The sequence below is a fragment of the Magnolia sinica genome, chromosome 14 (assembly GCF_029962835.1).
Source record: "Magnolia sinica isolate HGM2019 chromosome 14, MsV1, whole genome shotgun sequence".
NCBI classification, from domain to species: Eukaryota; Viridiplantae; Streptophyta; class Magnoliopsida; order Magnoliales; family Magnoliaceae; genus Magnolia; species Magnolia sinica.
In genome coordinates, this window is record NC_080586.1 from 20,598,050 (window position 1) to 20,621,648 (window position 23,599).

At 37.4% G+C, this 23,599-nt stretch overlaps 1 protein-coding gene and 2 non-coding genes across 4 annotated transcripts in view; all 3 read left to right on the forward strand.

Annotated features, from left to right (window-relative positions):
- LOC131226137 (probable serine/threonine-protein phosphatase 2A regulatory subunit B'' subunit TON2) overlaps positions 1-22,445 on the forward strand; it is a 38,352-nt gene extending 15,907 nt beyond the window's left edge. Inside the window, exons 4-13 of one of the 2 annotated variants that reach the window (XM_058221847.1) lie at positions 3,778-3,876; positions 11,486-11,644; positions 12,775-12,846; positions 13,015-13,147; positions 13,617-13,681; positions 16,403-16,478; positions 17,983-18,084; positions 19,212-19,404; positions 21,910-22,160; positions 22,238-22,445. In XM_058221847.1, coding sequence (XP_058077830.1) covers positions 3,778-3,876; positions 11,486-11,644; positions 12,775-12,846; positions 13,015-13,147; positions 13,617-13,681; positions 16,403-16,478; positions 17,983-18,084; positions 19,212-19,404; positions 21,910-22,147 — 1,137 coding nt within the window. In that variant the 3' untranslated portion in view covers positions 22,148-22,160; positions 22,238-22,445. Of the gene's footprint in view, positions 1-3,777; positions 3,877-11,485; positions 11,645-12,774; positions 12,847-13,014; positions 13,148-13,616; positions 13,682-16,402; positions 16,479-17,982; positions 18,085-19,211; positions 19,405-21,909 lie in introns of both variants that reach the window. The other variant, XM_058221846.1, reaches the window with a different exon arrangement.
- LOC131226537 (small nucleolar RNA snoR104) lies at positions 20,681-20,798 on the forward strand. Its single transcript, XR_009161912.1, has one exon. It is a non-coding gene; the product is annotated as a small nucleolar RNA snoR104 (small nucleolar RNA).
- Positions 21,270-21,387, forward strand: LOC131226536 (small nucleolar RNA snoR104). The gene has a single exon (XR_009161911.1). It is a non-coding gene; the product is annotated as a small nucleolar RNA snoR104 (small nucleolar RNA).
- Positions 22,446-23,599: the final 1,154 nt, after the last annotated feature.

Sequence of the window (23,599 nt, forward strand, 5' to 3'; positions counted from 1 at the left end):
ATCTGACCATATGTCAAGTGAGTCTAGTACATTTTTCTCTATTAATATAGTGTTAACGAGTTCATCTATCACATTAGCAAATGATTACCCAGTCTAAAGTATGTGGATGGTACTATTGATCCAACTTTTTCCCTTTCATTGTTATTTTTCCTTAATGTCCCGAAATTCCCTTTAAGTCTTCTATTTGTTTGCAGGTTCACCACACCTCTTAAGTTCTTTGTGACTTCCTATCTTTCATATCACGTTTTTCAGGATCTAAAGACGAAGAAGTAGATTGGTGGAGAACATAAACATGATGGGTTGTACTATCTTAACTATGGCGTTATTGGCACAGTAGCACATAAAAACATTTCTCCATACCAATAGCATTGCCGTCTCGGTCATCCATCATCGAGCATTCTCAAAGGCATTATTCCTTACTTTGTCGTCTATGTCGGCTCTAGAGTGTGAAGTATCTGAGTTGAGTAAACATCATCATGTTTGTTTTCTCACCATGTGTGGAAAAGCATTGTTCGGTTCTTTTTTCTTTTTTTTTTTAGTCCATTTAGACGTTTTGGGATTAAATAAAATTTCCAATAGGTTATGATATAAGTATTTTGTCGTGATTGTTGATGATTTTTCGCGAATGACTTAGATTTATTTAATGAAAGCCTGATCTGAATTATTCTATATTTAATAGATTTTTCACGTGGAAATACAAAATCAATCTAACTCAAAAAGCGTTTGTATTTCATTTTGATAATGCCAAGGAATATATGTCGCAATTCTTTAATCAATATTTTTCTGAAACATGTATTCTACCTCAAACACCGTGCCCACACCGCACAGCAAAATTGTGTTGTAGAATGAAAAATCGCCACTCGCTTGAGATGACTCGTGCTCTATTCATTCTTATAAATGTTGTCAAAAGTTTTTTAAGTGATTTAGTGCTCACGGCGTGTTTTTTGATAAATCAACTATTGCTTTAATCATTGTTGTTAAATGCAACCACATATTCACATATGCGAATTCTCCCATTCATTTCGCATATGCCATGATGGCATATGCAATTGGAGTGCATATGCGATCGCATATGCCAAAAATGCAAGAATATGCAATCGCATATTGGGATCCACAAATTATTATTATTATTATTATTATTTGCCCAAAAAAAAAAAAAAACCTTTTGCCTATAAAAAGACATCAAAACCTCCTCCATTTGCAACATTCTTACGCCAAAACTCTCTTACTCTCTTTTTTCTCTTACATTCTTTCTTCTAAGTGCAATTAATCTCTCTCTCTCTCTCTCTCTCTCTCTCTCTCTCTCTCTTGCATAGTTCCTATCCTACTTCCAACCAAGTTCCAACTTACAACATCTAAGTTCCTAGTTCCTACTTCTTTACAAGATTAAAGCAAGAAGATCATTTATTCATTAAAGAAGAGAGTTTCCTTCTCTCTTGGAAGATCAAGATTCAAGCTTCAAGCACTTTCAAGGAAGATTCAACTTTCAAGATTCAAGCACTCTCATTCTACAACATACATTTCTCTCTCTTACACAATAATCATAATTCTTGAATGTTGATGACTTGATGTATATGTAATTCATTGTTTAATTGATTTTATTTCTCTCAAATGTATTTTAAATGTGTAAAATTAAACATCTATTAACTCAGGAAAGTTCCCCCTAATTTCTTATATTTTTTGTTTACATCTTTTTATTTTTCTCCTTTAAAATAAAAAAAAATATATTTGAAAAATAAATAAATAAATATGCGGTCGCATATGCAATTGTTCAATCGCATATGCCCATAGGCATATGCGATCGAACATGATCACATATGTGATTTGACAACATTGGTTGTAATGGTCAATTACCTCATGAAATATTACTTTTAGATACTTAGTTGTTTTCTTTGCCCCCTAAATTATTTTTTTTGTTAATGTGTATGCTTTGTTTACCAATTGGAGTCTGGCCACAAAAAGTTTTTTTTCATGGACATAAAGAAGTTATTGTTATTACAGTCCTTCACTTCAAAAGCTACATATGTGTGTAGATGTTACATTTTTTTAAATCCACTTCATTCTTCTTATAAGACAATAAATTTCTTAATGCAGAAGCTCTGCCTATACCTATTACCATTAAAGAAGACATCATCTAAGCTCCTCTCATTGCTAACTCCTCCATTATGATTTATCGGTTGAAGCAGTCACCACGTGAATGGTTTGACAAATTTAATAAAGTTGTGTTGAACTATGATTTTGTTCGAAGTCATGCTAATCATTCCGTCTTTCTATGGAATGGCACCATAGGTCGTATTGTCTTAATGGTATATGTTGATGACATTGTTGTTACAGGAAGTAACAATAGGGGGATTGAGGATCTTAAGAAATATCTTTGAACGTCATTATCACAAAAGATCTTAGTCATCTTCAATACTTTCTTGCATTGTATTCTTTTCCTACCTTTCAGGAGGCTTTCTAATAAATTTCTTTATTATCTCTCAAAAAAAAAGATACTTAGTATAGAAGTTGCTAGATCTTAAGAAGGAATTAATTTGTCTCAACGGAAATAAGTTCTTGATTTGCTTATGGAGGCAAGTTTTCTTGATACTAAGCTAGTTGAAATATTAACGGATTTGAATCACAAACTTGTTGGTGATCAAGAAGATGTAGTTGAAGACCTAAGAAGGTATAGATGATTGGTCGGGAAATTTATCTATTTAAATATCACTAAGCCAAACATGACTTATACTGTAAGTGTGGTGAGCCAATTTATGAGCTCTTTAAGGGTGCCTCACATGGATGCAATTGTTCGGATTCTGCAGTATCTTAAAGGAGTGTTAGGACGGGGAATTATGTACAGACGGAACAATCATCTTCAAATCATAGGTCACTCTGATGCAGACTAGGTATGTTCTTGGTCTACTATTGGGTATTGCACCTTTGTGGAAAGAAATCTAGTCACATGGAGGGTAAGCAGCAGAGTGTTGTGGCCCAATTAAGCTCGAAGCAAAATATAGAGCAATGGCTCATACTAGTTAGTTGATATGGATCAAGAAACTGTTGAAGGAAATCGTGTCTGCGGTGAATTTTACCTATGCAATTGTTTTGCGAAAGTCAGGCATCATCCCACATAACAAATAATCCAGTCTATCATGAAAGAACTAATGATCTTGAAGTATTATTTTATGCGTGAGAAGGTCTTCAATGGTGAAATCTCTACACCATATGTCATGTCTCATGATCAACTGGCTGATATGTTCACCAAGGCCCTTCTTCACTGTCAGTCTACACACATATACTCCAAGCTTAGCATCGACAACATCCATGCTCCAGCTTGAGGGGGAGTGTTAATGCATGAGGATGTGAGTTGTGCCACTATACAGCTCACCTAGCTTCTTTCTCCATGCATTTCCAGTTTGTTGCCTTTAAAAAATAAATAATTAATTAAAAAAAATTAAACAGTGTTTATATTGGATTAGGACTTGTTTGTAATATGAACATTATTAGTGAGGGTGTTTTTGTACATTTTTATTATTAATATAAAGGGGAAGAGTGGGGACATCCAGCCCTAACTTAATTTCCCTTCTTCTCCCAACTTTCTCCTCTCTTTTCTTCTCATCTCGTTTCTTTAATCTATGATTCTTCAGTTTCTAAAGGCATTCTATTAATTTGCTCTAGCTGCCACAGCTACTTTCTATCACCTTTTTTATTTATTCCAATCTTGTTTAGTACATGGCCTTTTTTTTTAATGTTGGTAAATAATTTGATTCAAATTCTTTCATTTCATCCATGCAGAAGCAGTCAGATCTTTTGTTAAATGCTGATGATCTAGATGCCATGTGGGTTTGCCTAAGAGAAAATTGTGTTATTGATGATGCCACCGGTGCTGAAAAGGTTTGCATGCTTGCTTCTCTCAACTTGCTTCATATTTGGAAAAATGCTATACAAAGACATTATGCTATACAAAGACATTATATTGTATTGTGTTGAAAGTACAGATGTTTATTTATTGATTATATAATTCTATAATTTCAGTGATAATGCGTGGATGACAATATTCCTTCATATTTGCATGCTCGCTTCTCTCAACCCTACTATATTTTCTTTATTTTCACTTTTAGAAGGTATTACAATATTCCTTAAAATATTATGTAAAATTATGTACACAAATAGTATCCTGATATTATGTTAAAATGTAACATTTTTCCTATGTCTTGTGCTGATTTAAGGCTGTTGTTGCTCAAAAACTGTGTGCAGTTGAATGAACTTTCAACCGGATTTCACTTTTTCAATACCAAATGATGAGAATACCACAGCATGTTCAACTGACAATTTCTTTGCCTGCTTGCTTATACCATTCCAGTTTTGGATGCCGTTTGGAGTAGGGTGCAAATGGCAATCACTCTCTATTTTGACTTTAAATAGTGTATGGAGTTTATTTAGTGGAATGGAGAGAGTTTGTCATCCAGCTCGAAATGGAGCTCAAATGAATCGGGCTGGGAAGCAGACGAGTCGCACTCCGAAACCGGTACTTCAATCGCTGATAAGGATTGAGGGAAATGGCCATTTTAGTCAATGGACATTCCACCCGAATGCGTATACGGTGCACCCTCATACATGCCAGTTCGCTTCCAGTATCTTGCACTATATTATTTCTTACATGCAATGGCCGAGAGTTCCTTATAGAAGAACCAAATAAGTTGCATCATCTCAGATCTAGGTTTAGGGATGCTGGAAAACAGCACTCCTTTTTACTCGTGATGAAGATCCTTCACCAAAATCTCAGAGAATTGTTCCATCTTCCTAACAGCAGAACTTGGCTTACCAGATGCTGTGCTCGTTGGGATAAATAAAGAGAGAACCAATTTCATCTTGGAAAATGTAAACTAGAGCGCTAATCATGAAACAACTGTTCTTTTCAGCTGCTCTTAACATGTAAGAAAAGATTGGGAAACTTTGCCAGATGAAAGCCACTTCGTATGACAGTCAAGTGTCAACCTATATTCCAGCTACTCGTTGGGTGTTTTGGAAGGAGAGAAATACATGGATTTTATTTTTTTTTAATGGTACCAAGGTCCTGCTAATGAAAGTGGTGGAGATAATCAAGTGTAGCCTTATCAAATGGGCATCTTCTAGCCTGACTTCTGGGGTATTTCCACCACAGATCTTTTATGCAATGGGTTGCATACGATTAATAGTGAGCCAATCAAGAACAAAGTTTTACTTTCTTTGAAGCGTCCACCTAATGATTGTTGGAAGCTTAGTATTGATGGGTCCTACAGTAATAACCCTGTTCCTCATGGTGGTGATGAGAATTAACAAATTGTGATCATATTTTCAATTTCCTAGCCCTTCGTTAAGGGTGCTTCTCATGGTATTAGAAAACGGTTACATATCAGCAATATTGGCTGATACGTAAAGGAAACAATCACCCCTTTACATGATAAATGGTGGATTGGTCAGTTATTTAAATAAATATAAAAAAGGTCATATCGACCAAAACGGGTGTATCGGCACTGTTATAGGGCCAATAAAGCCCATTTTGAAAATTTTTATTTTCAATTTCTCTTTTTCCACTTTTTTCTTCATTTCAATCATGGAGGAAGCTTAGAAACTAATTTTAAACTACATGTAAGCATATTTTGAGGACGAAAACACAAAATATGAGGACTTGATGATTCAAGTAGAGTTGATCATTTCAGTAAATATCGGAAGAAGGGCTAAGGCTTAGATGGTGATGATTGGAAGGGATAAACCATCACATTTTTCCCTTCATTTTTCCATCTTCCTTTTGTTGTATTATATGTAACGGGCACTAATTCACCAAATCATGCTTGATTTGTGTTTGATTAAGGTCTATTTGGTCAACTTTCAGCAGGTCAAGCTGACATTGACCAACAGCCTTAGCCAAGAATGGCTTGTTACATCAGCAAATACCTGTCTAAAACTGTAAAGAAATACACATTTAGGATCCTCACATTTTTTAAAAAGAATTTTACCAATATCTTTTGAGATCTTTTTCAAAAAAAAAAAGGCCCATTACAGTGCCGTATCAGCCGATATGGCCTGTATCATATTGGCCAGCAAACCGGTTCCATTACATAATACCTTGGCACTTCTTTGAGGGAGGTGGGCATTAGAGTGGGGTTGTGGTTAGTGGGGAAGAATTTCTCCATTCTTGGGATTGTGGAGAGCAACTCCTTGAATGTACTGGCCAATGGATTGGACCATCAAAGGCCATTCTGAGCCATGGTAACTCATCTTTGGTGAAATTCATTATTTGCTTGGAATTTAAACATTCCATTTGCTCATGTACAAAGGGAGGCGAATGTCTTGGCCAAAGGAGGCAAGGGAAGGAAGAAAAATGTCAACTTACATTTTGGTGAAACATTTTGACGGGAGTGGAATCTGGCTGGTTTGTTGGAGAATTTCATTAGGTCTTGATGATGAGGTTGTGCCATTCTGTATGCTATCTTCAACCCTTCATCATTGCAGTGAAAAAAAAAAAAAAAAAAAAACAAACAAACAAAAAAAAACAAAAAACAAAAAACAAAAACAAAAACAAAAACAAAATTAGTTTTAATGGATATTGTGAAATCATTTAAGTTCCTCAGTCCGCGACGTGTTTTCAAAACAGACCAGTTTCTTGAGTCATCATCGATGTTGATCATGGTGCTCCAAACTGCCTCCCTAAGCCCCAACCGATGGTCTCCTCCTCAACACCTGCATATATGCATCCAACATCTTCAAGACTTCACAACATTCCCAGAATTCCAGCTCATTTTGAATGTTCTTATTCAAACCATTGAGGGAGCAGCTTGTCTTCTGATCTTCTGTCTCTTGCATCTCTGCTTGTGATGTCAGTTGGTAGAACTTGGTGTATTAACACACCGATTTGCACCCCACTGCTTCAAAATTTGACATTGTTGATGGAGATCTTGAGCATAATTCATGGGTAATAATTTTCTTCACAACTTGGTTTTCATTTTATGCCATGATGTTCCTGCCAATGACGATCATTCCGCACGTCTTCCCACTAAAACAATGCAAGTCCCACAAATTTCATAGCCACTAGCTTCACCTTCTTAACATCCATTAAATCCTTGAACTCAAATACCTTCTCTACCTTAGCCAATCCAAATTCTTCTGCATGTAATCTTCTGGGGAACTTAGGAAGATCCACTTTATAACAGTTTCCCTCTCCTACTCCAGCAATCGCAGAATGTGACTGTCAGTCACATCTTTAACTGGGGCTGTCTTCTGTGGGTCAAGAAATCCACTGGGCTATTATCTGCCCATGTTGCACAACCACATCTGTCTCCAAATTCCTTCCACGTTCAGAATTGTCTCTTCTTTCCATAAGTTATCTACTTGTTCCGCTAATGTGTGCACCACTTGAGTCAACTGGGTGAACCGACTGGGTATTTCATCCACTCGATTGGATAACTGCGCCAATTGCGTAGACAGTTGCGTCCACTCATCATGAGTCATGGATTTTGGTGGCATCTTTGCGGAAGTAATATCTGCCCATGTTGCACAACCACATCTGTTTCCAAATTCCTTCCACGTTCAGAATTGTCTCTTCTTTCCGTAAGTTATCTACTCGTTCCACTAATGTGTGCACCACTTGAGTCAACTGGGTGAACTGACTGGGTATTTGATCCACTCAATTGGATAACTGTGCCAATTGGGTAGACAGTTGTGTCCACTCATCATGAGTCATGGATTTTGGTGGCATCTTTGTGGAAGTAATCTCTGCCCATGTTGCACAACCACATCTGTCTCCAAATTCCTTCCACGATCAGAATTGTCTCTTCTTTCTGTAAGTTTTCTACTTGTTCCGCTAATGTGTGCACCACTTGAGTCAACTGGGTGAACTGACTGGGTATTTGATCCACTCGATTGGATAACTGCGCCAATTGCGTAGACAGTTGTGTCCACTCATCATGAGTCATGGATTTTGGTGGTATCTTTGTGGAAGTATATGTAATGTGTGTGTGTGTGTGTGTGTGTGTGTGTGTGTGTGTGTGTGTATGTTTGTTATGTACCCCTGCTCTCTTGCGCACCTTCTTTGAGCACTTGTGCGCACCTTGGTGAGTAGCACACGTGTCATGGCCACAAAATCTGAATGGTCCATGTGATGCAGCATCCCTTGAAACAACCTGGGACCAACTTTTGGTCTGATTCAAAACTCTGGTGGGCGGTAGCAAAGATAGAGGCAAATCAAGGGAGGAAACTGCTTATGTTTGCCATGGCCCACCAGAGTTTTTTATCAGGTTGAAAGTTGGTCCTGGGAGGTTTCATGGGAGTACCGCATCACATGGACTGTTTAGATTTTATGTCCAAGACACATGTGCATAGGTGTGCAGGTGAGCATTTATACATGTGTGTGTGTGTGTGTGTTGGTCTTTAGAAAAATGCAACACTACATTTGCCCTAGCCATTCCTCTTGCTATCTCCCTGTTTCTCCTTTCCTTCTTCTCTAAATTTCTTCTTTATTTTATTTTTCTACTTCGTATCAGAGCATCCGATTTGGGACTTGACCGCAACCTGCGGTAGTGGGGCCCACTGCTAATGTCGTTCATATGCTTAGATAATGTCAGCAGTGTGCGGCCAATAAAAAGTGTAGGATCTAGTAGATCCAGATTTTAGAAGAATAATGAAGATTTTTCTACATAGTTTGGAGAAGGTTTTGTGGTGTTTCTGTAAAAATGAAGAAAAATCGGGAAAGTATAGATTTCGATCTTTCTGCTGTGCTGTTTTTCTGAAGGGTTTTTAAACAGTTCTTCCACAAGGGTTAGGTGTGATTGATTTTCCAGCAAGTAGCAACAAGTATCATGAAGTTTCATCGAGATTTGGGTGTATGACAACGTCTTTTGCGAGATATTGGTATCGATGGCCCTTGTTCTTTGGTTTCTTTGCTGGATTTTCTTCCTTTTTTCATGATTTAATATGTTGATGATGATTGCGAAGTTGAAGTTTTGTGTGAATAGAAGTATCCTGCGCACATAAGGTGTTCGACGAAATGCTTCACTCAACCTTCATAGGAGTTTCTTTACTAATGGTGGATCCTTCCTTCTCAGTTCATCTTCTCTTTCTTTATCAAGCCTGTTTATGGTGTGTGTGTGTGTGTGTCCCTCCGCCCTGTTGTTTGTTGTGAGTGTAGTTGCACGTGATGCACCCTCACTTTGTGTTGCACGTGATGCACACAAGTCTCCACATGCTATTATGTTTGTTCTCTCGAGTGTTGCACGCGATGCACACATGTTTTTTAGAGAATTTGCATGTGGATGTCAAGTTTGTGACTTGACGTTTGTTGAGTTTAGTTATGGCCGTGTACTTGAAGAGAAGATTCAGCGAATGAAGGGAATGCAAGCTATGGCCTAAATCCTGCCATGTTGTGTTTGAAGGGGAGCAATGATCCATGCTCATCATCTCCATTTTCTTTGTATGTATTCCAAGTTGAGCATGATCGATATACATGCTTCAGCTTGAGGGGGGGTGTGGACATATATGTAATTGTGTGTGTGTATGTTTGTTCTGTAGCCCAGCGGAGCACTGTAACATTTCCTTCAAAATTAATATATATGTGTGCGTGTGTGCTGGTCTTTAGAAAAAAAGGCAAGGCAACACAACACATTTGCCCTAGTCGTTCCTTGCGTGTGTGCGTGTGTGCTAGTCTTTAGAAAAAAAGGCAACACAACACATTTGCCCTAGTTGTTCCTCTCTCTCTCTCTCTCTCTCTCTCTCTCTCTCTCTCTCTCTCTCTCTCTCTCTCTCTCTCTCCTTTCCTTCTTCTCTACATTTCTTCTTTATTTTATTTTTCCACTATCTTCACAACCCAATTACCGATTGCCTAACTTGAAGCTCTAATGCCTGTGAATGCAAACCATGGACTGGATACTAGAGAGGAAGGGAGGGAGAGAATATAACAACTAAATGCGTTGAATCTACAAGGAAAGAAAATGTCTTCTTCCTTCAGTCTATCCCTGAACTTTATTCCATTTGCCCCTATAGAAAACACCATACAACTCGTTTTATTGAAGTTGAATAGCAAAGCAAGGAAAATCTCTCCTTTCTTCAGTCTCTCCCTAAACTCTATTCTGTCCACCTCTATAGAATAACAAAGAAAGGAATAGGAAGATGTTAGCTATTGATTCAGGCTAAATTTAAAGTGAAAAAAAAAAGGACCTATACCATAACTAAGACCTAGAGGACAACCTCTAAATACATGTAGAGTTGCTATTTCTTGTGGCATTGATTGAAATTTCCCTTGTAAAACTGACAGCTATCAGGCTAGCAAAGTGCCGAAGGAAACTGCTGCAAACTGGACCCTTGCTTTACCCATAAGGTCCCAGGCAATACGAAATCTTCTCTCCTAAGAAATAGTGATGAAGATACTCTTTAATACCCCCTACTAATTAGGCTCTCATCCTTTCTACTAAATAGGGAACTAATTAATCAAACTAACAAGAAAGGGCTGGCTCATGCACGGCCCTAAACCCATGAGCCTAAACTCACCAACATGACCCCTGACCCTTTGGGTTGATCATGGTCGACTATGGACCTGCATAAGCTCTTCCTATAGAAATTCCTCTTTTATGAGAGTGGGGAGCTGATTACTGTATATTCTTGTCAAAATCTTCATTGCTTTTAACCAAGTTTTTTGTAACTGTTGCTATGTATCAATTATGTCTCCTTAAGAAAACTCCTATAAACTTGAAGAGCTGTGATGGCTTCATCTTGTGCTTTGTACTGCTTTCTTTGATAATTAGTATCTGCAATTTGGCATCATGGCAAACTTTAATTGAAAACATCACAGTCGCAAAAAACAGAAAAAGTGTTGCATTTGGCCTTTTTGCTGAGGTGCCATATGGTATAATAGTGTTCTATGACTGCCTCAATTGTTGACTAATGATTCATTGATGCCTACACTGGATGCACATACATCAAAGTGCAAACATTTGCTTTCTATTTATTCATAAAGAGAATTTTCCCTTGAGAACATATGATTGATCTTTAATGGTAGCTAACTCTAACATCTTGATGTTCAGTAAATTAAGGGGATTAATATTTCAGAAAAAAATGCACCTTATTAACTAGCATTCATTTATGCCTGCACTAAATGCATATACATGATACACCAGTGTATAGACATTCATAGAGAGAATTTCCCTTGAGAAGATATGATTGATTTTTAACATTTGCTAGCATTACCACCTTGATGTTCAGTAAATTAAAGGGGTTGAATATTTCATGAACATGCCCCTTGTTGCTTGGCTTGGTGATTATTTTCCTTTTAGTCCATATTTGTACCACTTACTGACCATCATATGACAGAATTTCATTGTCAAAATGTTAATGATAGGCATTTTTGTGCTAGATTTTTGATAGGATAGATCATCCTCTTGCTTGATTTGTATTTCATACTCTATGTTATTGTTTTCTATCCTTCAACATGAGACATCCTGAAATAGTATTTCATTCTAATGTCTCTTTGCAGATGAATTATGAAGATTTCTGCCACATTGCATCTGTTTGTACTGAGCAAATTGGTCCGAAATGTCGGCGATTTTTCAGCCCTTCAAATTTTATGAAGTTCGAGAAAGATGAATCCGGACGAATAGCTATTCTGCCATTTTACCTTTACGTGATGCGCACAGTGGGTTTTCCTCCTCTGTTCTCAAAGAGTTTCCCCTTTTTATGTATGTTCTTCACTAGGAAAAAAACCAAATGTTTTAGAAAATTTTGCTAACTTGTGAATGCCTTCTACTATCAGTGATCTTGTAGTAAAGAGTTGCTTTTTTTCATGGAAGGAAGATCTTGTGGCTGAATTTGATGTGTAGATTGTAATTCTTTTAAGAGAATAAGTGCTATGTACCTTTTCATAAAGGCTATATCTTTGTTCCCCTAAATGCAAAACTCTAGAAAATGCCATAGAACTTAATCCCAAATCCCAGAATATGCCTGAGGCCCTAAACCCTGGACTCACTGTTAGATCTTTTACTCTTAAGCAAAAAGCAACTACATTCATAAAAATATCAAATAGGAGTCTGGTCTAGAACCTAATCTTGGCTTTTCTTTTCTATTGGGCAAAGTGATCTAGAAATTGAGTTGAATCAAAAGCCTTGTGGGTAGTTTGTTTTATCAGACCAACATCCCAAGTTTCGTGTGTAGTTTTAGGGGGTTTGATAAAGAAGAAAACACATCTAACTTCTTGATTTCTTAGAATAGATTTTACGACTTGAGAACCTGTTCTGAATTTTCAGCAGAAACTCCGAAAAGAACAGGGTGGAGTTGAGCAGGAAGTTTATCTTTAAGTGGAGAATTTTATTTTTTTATTTTTGTTTTTAGAAGGTTTATTTATGACTTAATTTCTTTCCAAAGAGTAACTTCTCAATCTTTCAATAGCCAAACCCCACTGAGGAGAAAGTTTGGTGGGTTTCCAGGAAAAAAAACCAGGATAGAGAGGACAAAAAGTAAAGCCCCTTAAGCGATTTTCTGGAGCAGGATAGTAGCATCTGAATGGCCACTTTTGGACCACTCAGATACTTAATCGTCCTGTTTCAGTTGGAATGGCACTAATCCAGCTGGTTTTTCTGTTGAAATGTTGGGTTGAACCACCCTCATCTTTATTCTGTTGAATAAGAACTGATGAGTTTTATGCTGCTCTCTTATTGTAAAGAACTGATTTGGTTCCATATTATTTGAAAAGAACTTCAATCTGTCATCTATTTCAGTAAAAATGTTCGCGCTGTTTGGTGTGGTGACTTTTTGTTTCGCGCTGTTCAGGTTTCACTTACCCAGGCAAGAATTGACATGAGTGAGCTTGATGAGGATTCTGATGGTTTCCTTCAACCTCATGTATGGAATCGTTGCACTTTATTGAGTGTGTGGTCTTAAGCTTTTATGCCCCAATTTATTTGCGTAAGATATTGGTTATTTTATCATAACTGCTGCTGATTCTATGGCTTTTGTTCAGAGTGAATCAGCCTGTATGATATTAACTTTTTGCTTTTGCCTTCTCTACAGGAAATGGAGGCCTATATAAGAGGTCTTATTCCTAATCTGGCGCAACTTAGGGATATGCCTGCAGCCTTCGTTCAAATGTACTGCCGTATAGCTGCTCACAAGTTCTTTTTCTTCTGTGATCCTCATAGGCGAGGTCTGCTACCATGCCTTAATCTGACTGCCGTTGAGGGTTAATTTCTGATAATTATTTATAGGGCCATTCTAATTACTGAAACCTTTCCCTTGGGAGCATTTATTACAAAATCATTTTCTGCATGTGCTTATTTTCCCAGAATGGAGCTTCTGGTTTTGGTAGGCCAGAAATGTGCTTATTAGGTTATTCTAATTTTTTGAAAGCCATATCACCAATTTAAGCAATATGAGGTTCTGAATAAATACTAAATACTGTCAACAGTGAAAACAAATTGTAGAGAAACTATGGCTCATGTCACATGGAATGATCTCATCTGGATTCTTTCAAATAACATTTTAAATGTTACTAATCTTTATACATGCTCCATCTGATGCCTACTGCCTTGGAGAATCCTGAGTTCTATTAAAATTACTGTATCTTTGGCTTATATAGTTTTTAACTGTAAAAAGATTCCTTTGATTACTGACAGGGAAAGCTTGCATAAAAAAGGTGCTGCTTAGCAACTGTCTTCAGGAACTTATGGAACTGCATCAGGTAACATTTGAGTTGCGCATTGTGTTTGGAACTCATTCTGTTATCTCTATGTTGATTGGTTGAAACTGGGAAGAAGAAAATGCTGCTTTTTGGTAATATGTTTCTACTTGTCATTTTCTGTCAACTCAAAACTTTGCATCTCAATAATAAATTGTTTTATGCTGTAACACAGGATGGAATTGGATGAAAGATGGTATTAATTTAAGCTATAATATTATTCATCTGAATTTGAACCTTGTTGCATGTGAAAGATGATCACATGTATACTGCTTTACAGATTTCACCTGTAAAATTCTGGCACCTATACTCTTTATTTTGAAGACCTGTTCTTGATGTTGGGACTTAAATTTTCAATTATAGATGAAGCTATAGCTTTTATTGAATGTTAGTACGAGCTGACTTTTTTCGAAGTCAATTTTACTATTTTTAGGCCATCGTTTAGTGGCCAAATTTTTGTAGGTAGAGTAGTTGCTCTCTTAGATAGATTAGATTGATTTCAGTTGAAAGTCTCAATTTGAGATTCATAGGGATTTTAGGTTGCCTTTTAGGGTCTATAAATGGAGTTTGTTCTAGGAGGTAGGAACCATTATACTGTTTCAGTTTTATGAGGTTTTATTAAGTTTTTGTAAGAAATGAAGAAGTTTCGATTTCAATGAAATTATTTATTTCTCTATTGCAATATTCTTGTGGTGTGTTCTTTGTCCATCCTTGCAATTCGGATATTGAGCTCATTGATTCGATAATTGAATTGCATCATTTGATATCAGAGAGGGTGATTGGCGGATTTTGACTCTAATCATCTCCTAATGGCTTCAGAATGGGCGACACAAGAAGATTTCATACAGCCCCACTAATCCACACTCACAGAGTGGGTAGATACAGATATGAGGTGTAAAGGCATAACAACGTCGCAAAGTGCAAAATGCTGACCTGTATATGCAGCTATATGATAACATCGCAAGCTATATCATTGTGTAAAGTGGTAATGAGTTTTGCAGCAGTCTCTTATTGGCCCAGTGCTGCCCACATACATCCAATGTTTTTGTTGCTTGTTGGTGGGTGACAGTTAGACAGTGTATGCACTCCACTGCCTTTTCTTTCAGCATCTTCCTCATCATTCGACATGCATACGTATTAGTTCATAAAAGCACAAGCTGTAGGAAATGTATCTATTTAATAGTTTGTGTAGAAACTCGATAATGATTCTGAAAAACTAGGAACAAAAATAAATTAATGTTCTTTTTAATACCCGTCAACAGTACTATCAGAAACAGCAATTTCAAAGTTTATGGAATATCATTGTTACTCAGATTTTTCTTCTTCTTCTTCTAATAAGAATAGGCCAAGGGTTGCTCTTTGGAAAAATAAAAAATAAAAAAGAACTAAGACTTAGGATTATTGACCAACTAACTTGTCATTGATTTTACTGAGACAGGGATCCTCCCAACTGAAAATTTATGGTTTATCATTTTGGAAGAGGCATGAGATGTAATTCTTTTCGGTACCCATCAATCTTCCTATCAGAAACAACAAATTCTTTTCAGCACCCATCAATCTTCCTATCAGAAACAACTTTAAAGTTTATGGAGTGCCTTTAGTAAACTGATTTTTGTTAATAAGAACTTCGGATTATTGTAGAAACTAAAAAGAAAAGGAATAATAAATACAAATAAAAAAGATCATGAAGACTTGGGATTATTGACCAAGCAACTCGTCATTGATTACTAGGACAGGATTCTTGCAAACCTTATATTTCCGGTTTATCATTTGGTAGAGGCATGACTTGCATAGGTACCATGAACAAATTCAGTAGTGATTCCTGCTCTTAGCATGCTCTACTCATAAAATCCTAGATTTGGAACACTTAATGCATGTTAGGAATGTCAGGGAGTCAGGTTCGGGTCGGGTATCTGAACCCAACCAAGGGAATCCATTTTAAGTCCTCTCAGGTCGAATGTGTATGTATATGAGTTACCAGATCTGAATCCTATCAGCATCAGGTATCCCATCAGGTCCTATCAGGTTCGAGTGAATTAGGATTCAAAATGATGTTTTGATCCTGAATCAGTTTGAGATCCATGTTTGGATTTAGACTCAGATTCAGATCCATAACAGAAATATGCATGCCTGTAAGGTTCTTAAACGAAAGTACAATGATATATATATATATATATATATATATATATATATATATATATATATTCAGGTAGCAAACCTGATCCAATTTCTATTGAATCCAAATCATTGACCTGAATCTGGCCCAAATTCAGACATAGTTCCAAATAAATCGGATTGGATACTTTGGCATCCACAGATATGGGTACCCATCGACAGGCATGATGTTTGGGCTTTATTCTTTTTATGACCCACCAGCTAGAATTAACATCATTAAGTGGTATTGTACTTCATCTTGAGACTCTTGGCTCCCCAATATTTAGTCTTTGGCATATTTTGGAACCTGCCCAAAATAGGCCATTTTGCTGCCTAGGTAAGGTGATGCCAGAATGGCTTCTCATGCAGTTCATACTTCCTGTGTCTTATAGCTGCTCGTCCTGTGTCCCCACTTGGTGAGGTTCTTTTGTTCTAGGAAATGCATTGGCTGATTTTCTGGCTGCTTTAACATTGATATGAACTGCATAATTCTTCTTGAATGAATGGAAGCGTTAAATAGTATTGGCCATTTGATATGGAGCTGATTCTTTATTCTAATCTTTATACTAGGAAAGTGAGGAAGAAGTCACTGATACTGAACAAGCTGAGAACTGGTTTTCTTTGACCTCTGCACAACGAATATGTGGTAAGCTCTTTGGTTTTTGTTGATTCGAAGGCAGCACTGCTTTCTTTTGATTTCAAATCTCTTTGACTGTTATGTTTTGTTGGTCTGTACATCTATGAATGCACTGGCTGGCTAGATGGTGGAAGTGTCACTTCCGTTGACATTTTCTTGGTGTTAAGTATCATCTTTAGTAAACATATCATTATGAGACTCTAAAAGAAAACATGCTAGCATGTGAGATATGTGAGACTTGTCCTCAGTGATGAAGAACTGAACAGGATTTATTTGGGAGGTGTTGACAGGAAAAATTGAATCCATTAGATGTTAACTGTAACTAGTTGGAAGATACCATTCAATAATAAGTTGGAAGGGAAAAAAAAAAAAAAAAACTGTATAATTACTAATCATTGGTACTAGCCTCTACTAGGACCAGCTGTTAGAGTCATTGACTGACTGCATTTGTTTACTAATTAATTGAAGTATGGATAATTAACATTATAGTCTATTTTGGAAATTACAAGATTCATGGATTATGTATTAGCATTTGGTGTGGGTGCATGTATGTACAACATGCATGTTTGCTTGTGAGGGTGCATCTGACTTCAGCAGTTGCGTATGTTGTATAGTTGCAGAATGTGTGGATAGGTGGACCCTCCATAGTGGATACCCACTGAATCCATGACCCTATCTATTGTATTTTAAAAGATTGCCCTTGAAATGTCAAATCTTTTCCAGCTCACTGGTTACTGAGAAGTGAGGGATTGTCTACTGTGGCCCATGTGGATAGCTGGAAAGCCCCTGTGAAAGAGGGATGCTTGCACTTTCTTGGTCACATATGTAAAACCCCTTCATTGTATTTTAGAAGATTTGGCCATCAAATGTCAAATCCTTTCCAGCTCACAGGTTACTGAGAGGCGAGGGATTGCCTACCGTGGTCCATGTGGAAAGCTGGAAAGCCCTTGTCTGAGTAGAGGGATGCTTGAACTTGCTTGGTCACACAGGTTAGCCTATAGGTCACTCCTCACTTTGCAAACCAGTTCCTAATTTTTACATTCAGTATGGAAATGACTTGCAGTTTAAAGGTGAATGTTAACACAGCAAATGCCATATGTTTGACAAGGTTGGTTTCAAAGGCAAGAACCCAATCAAGTACCCATCCAACTCCTGGTCCTTGACACCCTTCTTTCTAGTTGTGGTCTCTTTTCTTGTTCATGTTTTAATGGAAACTATTTCATTGAGCATTTTTTACCTTTCAACAAAAAAAAAAAGCGTCAAGAAAGTGGTTGTCTGTTTCTAAGTCAGCTGCTCACATGTACACGCTTGCATGCAAACACAAATACTGGCTCTTAAAGAGGAGTGGTATCATTAAATTGTACCAGTCATTTTAATGTCTATTTTGATAGGTGTTTCTATTTATCTTGCCTGCATGGCCATGTTCACAGGAACATGTGTGGGTTGTACTACAAGCTTATGATGAATTCCCTCTTGATGTGTTCTTCTTACAGTGTCCTTGGTCATTCTGCAGATATGTTTCTTGCTCTGGATAAAGATATGAATGGGACATTGAGCAAGCAGGAGCTTCGAGAATATGCAGATGGAACACTAACAGAAATTTTCATTGAGAGGGGTTAGCAACTGAACCAGATCTATTAGTTTATCCTACCTTGCTGGATTCATCTTTTCCCATTCTCTTGTGCAAATTATTTTAATGCAATATTTTGCATCCTAGTAGTTCGCCGACATATTCCTAATCTAATCAAAATTGTATCAGTTTTGGCTGCATTCATTAATATTCAATACCAGTTCTTTGCTACACTTACACTGCCTCATGATTCTTAGGCACCATTTTTATGAACAAGTGAAAGCAAAGCTTTATTAGCATTGCCACGATAAGGTGAACAGTTGTAGATCAGGTGTATATTCCCATTTCGAAATTATTTTAAACTAGACCATAGTTTAAATCATTTTGCAGTTATAATTCCTATGCTTGAGTATGTTCCCATATATAAATGCTATTCTTTTGATTTTTATATAGAAAGTATGAGTATCAGTATCAATTAATCTAATTTTCAATTAAAAATGCTTGCCAATTTACTCATTGGTGCTATTTACAACTTTATTTGTTCAGATTTTGGTAAGAAACCATGCAGCTCACATGTATGTATGTTCCTGTACGTAAACACTATTCTTTCGATTTTTCTAATATAGGAATTATGAGTAGCAGTATCTATTAATCTATTTTCAATTAAACATGTTAACCAATTTAGTAATTGGTGCAATTTGTAACTTCATATGTCAGATATTGGCAAAAATCATGCAGCTCTCATGTTGATAGAATTTAAGTTTCCATGTAAACGATGTTTATGATTTTTCTTCCCAAAGAATCTGAGTACGTACTGACAATTCTCTGGCTGATCAGCTGAAGAGGCTGATTAGAACCTCTCTTTCACAACTGTGGATGGTTTCACTGATGTAATGCTCTTGCCTGCACTAGATATTAGTCCTTGTTTGGTGATTAGATAGATAGCTGCATTTCAGATTCTCCATTCATGTGTAATTGATTTTTCGCAAGGGATTTTCATTGGTATGGTTCAGTTCATATTTCTTTCATTTGATTCCTTTAAATTTAGTTATTTATGGTTTATGTAGCATTCTTACATGATTCTATGTTAGACAGCACATTTAATTATGGCTGCATATGCAGGCCACTGTTTTACATTTATTTCATTGATTTTGTTCATTTTGCCTTTCTAGCCTTTGATGAGCATGTTCGGCGTGGGAAAATCGGAGGGGGTAATGCCCGGGAGATGGATTTCGAGAGCTTTCTCGATTTTGTTTTAGCATTGGAAAACAAAGATACGCCCGAAGGATTGACATACTTGTTCCGGTGTCTTGATCTTCATGGAAGGGGTATGCTGACAACAGCAGATATACACACTCTTTTCAGGTATATACATTTTGAATCACAGACTAGGTTATCAATCTTTGTCAACTGGATGCCTTCGTAATTTCACGCATTAAGGTAATGGAATGCCAACCATTGAATTTAATCCTGGACACGTTGAATGCTGAAGAACAATGGAGCTTTGTGAAAAGCGGAATGGCTATTTGAAATAAGGCATAATAAACGTCTATGTAGGAAAAACCTGGAAGATTTGATAAAATCAAACCAAATCTTAACTGTGCTAAGGAACCCTGGAGTTTGCAATGTTGTCTACTCATTAGTTTCGATTGGGACGAAGGAAATTGGAATTATGAGTATCATCAACAGCTGTTTCCATACTGTATAATCTTTCTTAGTAGAAACCCCAATTTTTGTCCGTAGTCAACGTCTGGTTTCATACTATATCTCTGCAAGTGTGAATATCAACAGCTGGTTTCTTACCATCTATTCTTTCTGAGGCGGCAGCATTGGTAGCCATGAAACCAGAGAAGCAAGAATGCAACTGAATGGCATTTTTTAGCTCTCCGCTCACAGCTTGTGTGCAATCTACAACACTGACTTGTCCGAGGTAATAAACTCCTTTCGACCAACATTGTTGTAATAAAAAACTGAACAAAACGCAGCAGTAGAGTGGTGCCAAAGGTGATCTTCATGTGATCCAATGGCTATACAGCGTAGTTGTTTAACATGAGTGCAAGGGTGTGTGCAGATTTTGGTGTGGAAGCTGGGGAGATGTTTCACAAGATACTCAGGATGTGAGAGTGCCTGGGAATTGTGTATTGACCCGTAGAAAACTTGGCATATCTAGAAGTAGAAACATGAGCCCAGTTGCACATATGGAGGTATCAGGATGCTACCTGAGCCCTGATGCATCAGGATTCAGTACCCTATAATTCCTCTGTTGCTGGGTGCTGAAGTGAAGCTGTTGGGATTGGCAGCTCCTTCATGGCTACTCAACAGATAAAACTTCACATAAATGTCAATCGAAAGAACCAAATCCATGCGTTTAATTTCATTTAAAGCTTAATCTTTCTTCTCAATAGATTCTTTCTCTGAAATTATTTAAAGTGAATAGTCATCTCCTCAATCTTGGATTAGTGTGTTTGCTCTTTGGGGTCTGGTTTCGAGTTGTATGGTTGTTTTCAGGTTTCTTCTTTGATTTTGTTTTGTTTTGTTGTTGCCTTATTCCTTTGTTTTTCCTTTTAATATATTTTCTTGAAAATCTTACCCCCCCCCCCCCCCCCCCAAAAAAAAAAAGGTGAAATGGGGAAGAAAAGAAGGGGAGCATACAAAAGCTGAGATGTTAACCTGATACAATCTTCCAACAGAAAAGTGGTAGTTTCCTGCTTGTGGTGCTGCAAGCAAGCCCTGCAGGTCTCAAATTGCACAACATTTGGATCCTGCATCAATTGGATATATGTTTATACAAATTTTAAAAAATCATTCAAGTTTGGTTGAGAATGCTATGCTCCCCTTCATTGGTGAAACTCAATTTTTTCACTTGTTGGTTAAGTGATTCAAAAGGTCATTTCATCTACATGAATTTACAAAATTGCATTTTCCTGCATGGTGCTGCTGCTGGCCCTGTTTGTTGGACGCCTGAAATTGAGTTCATCTCATTTTGGTTTATCATAATTATTTATTAGAGGTCATGTGAAATTGGGTCCATACTCTTGCCCCGGTGGTAGACTCACATGAAACACCAGCTCAAGGGTTCGAGTACCCATAGGTGGTGAAATCCCACTACGGCATGTGTGTGTGTGTGTGTGTGTGTGTGTGTGTGTGTGTGTGTGTGTGTGTGAGAGAGAGAGAGAGAGAGAGAGAGAGAGAATGTGAAATTATTAAAAGCTAAATGTGGAAGGAAAGAAGGGGAGCATACAAAAGCTGAGATGTTAACCCGATACAATCTTCCAACAGAAAAGTGGTAATTTCCTGCTTGTGGTGCTGCAAGCAAGCTCTGCAGGTCTCAAATTACACAACATTTGGGTCCCGCATCAATGCGGAGTATGTTTGTCCAAAATTTTGAGATTTCATTCTAGTTTGGTTGAGAACTCCATACTCCCGTTCATTAGTGAAACTCCTATTTTTGGTTTGTTTGTTAAGTAATTCATAAGATCATTTCATCTAAGAATGAATTACCCGATTGCATTTTCCTGCATGTGCTCCTGCTGGCCTTGTTTGGTAGATGCCTGAAAATGGGTTCATCTCATTTTAGTTGATGTTAATTTTGTATTAGAGATCATGATCTCTAATACATAATTATGAACAAATAAAAAATGGAATTACTATTAAATATCATGATCTCTAATACATAATAATGATGAACTCATTTTCAGGTGTCTACCACACTCGCCCTTTTGGGTTTTGAATTTTTGAATGGTTTTATCACTCTATTAGCATGCTTGTGTTTTTGGGTTTGCCTCCGCAGGCATGCATGTGCTGGTGCGTGCATGTGGATGGGTTGTGCTGCTATTTTAGGCTACTGAAAATTTGCCTTCTATGCAACAGAGATGTACACCAAAAATGGATTGAGGGTGGGAACTACGAGCTATGTATTGAAGACGTGAGGGATGAAATCTGGGATATGGTGAAGCCAGTTGACCCTCTTAGGATAACGCTTGCTGATCTTCTGGCCTGCAAACAAGGCGGAACAGTGGCCAGTATGCTTATAGACGTTCGGGGCTTCTGGGCCCATGACAATAGAGAAAATCTTCTACAGGAAGAGGAAGAGCCTGAAGAAGAGTGACCACCAGAATCAGGTCTTTATGCTCGTTAACATACGTATGAATTCAGTAACTTGTAACTATGGCTAATAGAATGTTTCTTTTTAGTGCAGTTGCTAAGAGGTATACGGTTCCATACAAGATTTTATATGCTCAAGGCAAGCTGAAAATCCTCGTATTTTGATGTTTGGATGGTTCCCTGAACATCATTAGATGGGCATCTTCCAAAGTCTCCAACTCGAGGCCATTTGTCATGTACCGTAAACAAGATTCAGGTGCCAGCGGCAGTGTTGATTTGTAGATTGCCCCATTCTTACTCCATATCTTTCGTTTTGTTATTGTTAGTAATGTGTGGCTTAGGCTGTGTTTGGTTGTGCCAAATTTAATGATATATGATGAAAATTTGCACCTAAATTAGACTGATTAATCACAAAATATCATTAAATTTGGTGCAGCCAAACACACCCTGAATCATAAAGGATAAATTCTAATTTGCCTCTAATGGAAGGATTCACAACCACAGGACTGGTGAATGTTGATGGAAGCTGAGTCATATGAATGCTGACACTCGGTAATATTAGTTATGGACTCATCTGAGTTGATCCATTCCAAACACAAACTCTTGGTTCTCTGAGTTGACCACAGGCTAGGCCAAGTTGACTGAACCAGTAGAATTTAGTCCGATTATTCTGTGGGCTTGGTCTAACCTATTCAAATGGGAAGTATGGTTCATTAATATTTTTTATTTTAAAAAAAATTAAAATAATAATAATAATAAAATTTAGAAAAAAAAAAAAGAAAGAAAAAGAAGAAGAAGAGGAAGAAAAGAAAGATATAGGGGCATTTGTCTGTTTTACATTGTAGGTTTTAGTTTTCACTGCCCTTTTCTTAGTTGATACATTCATACGTAATTCATGAAATTACCTGCTAATTGGATAGTAAGTGGTCCAACTGGTTGGACATGGGCTCATCTCTTGTATTTTATGTGATAATTAGAGGGAGCCACACTTGCTATTTTATATATACAAATATATGAAGCTCCGTTCTTGTGGGTAAGCAAAAGTGGAAGGGTGCAAATAGATCTCACTTCCAGGGCTAATATCCTTCCAAGGCCATCCATCCAGTTATTTTGGCAGGCATGGTATGCATGCAGATGGTGGATCAATGAGGGTGCTAGATGGTTTGGCCCACCCACATTGTATGATCTGGATGAGTAATGTCAAAGCCTAGGGGTATCAATGGACATAATTGCCCAAGCATGGCAATTTATCATTTTTACAAGCTTGAACCTACCGTGTGGACCTGATATATGCCAGAGCATAGGCCAATATGGCAGTAAGTAGGTCTTAGCCTGGCACATGGATTCTCACCTGTGCCCGTTTATTTGTTAGGCTTCAAAATATGACAGTCCCCGTGCATGGCGGCACAGCAAAAACAGAGCAGATGAAATCAGGAAATAAAGTGTTCTTTTTTCT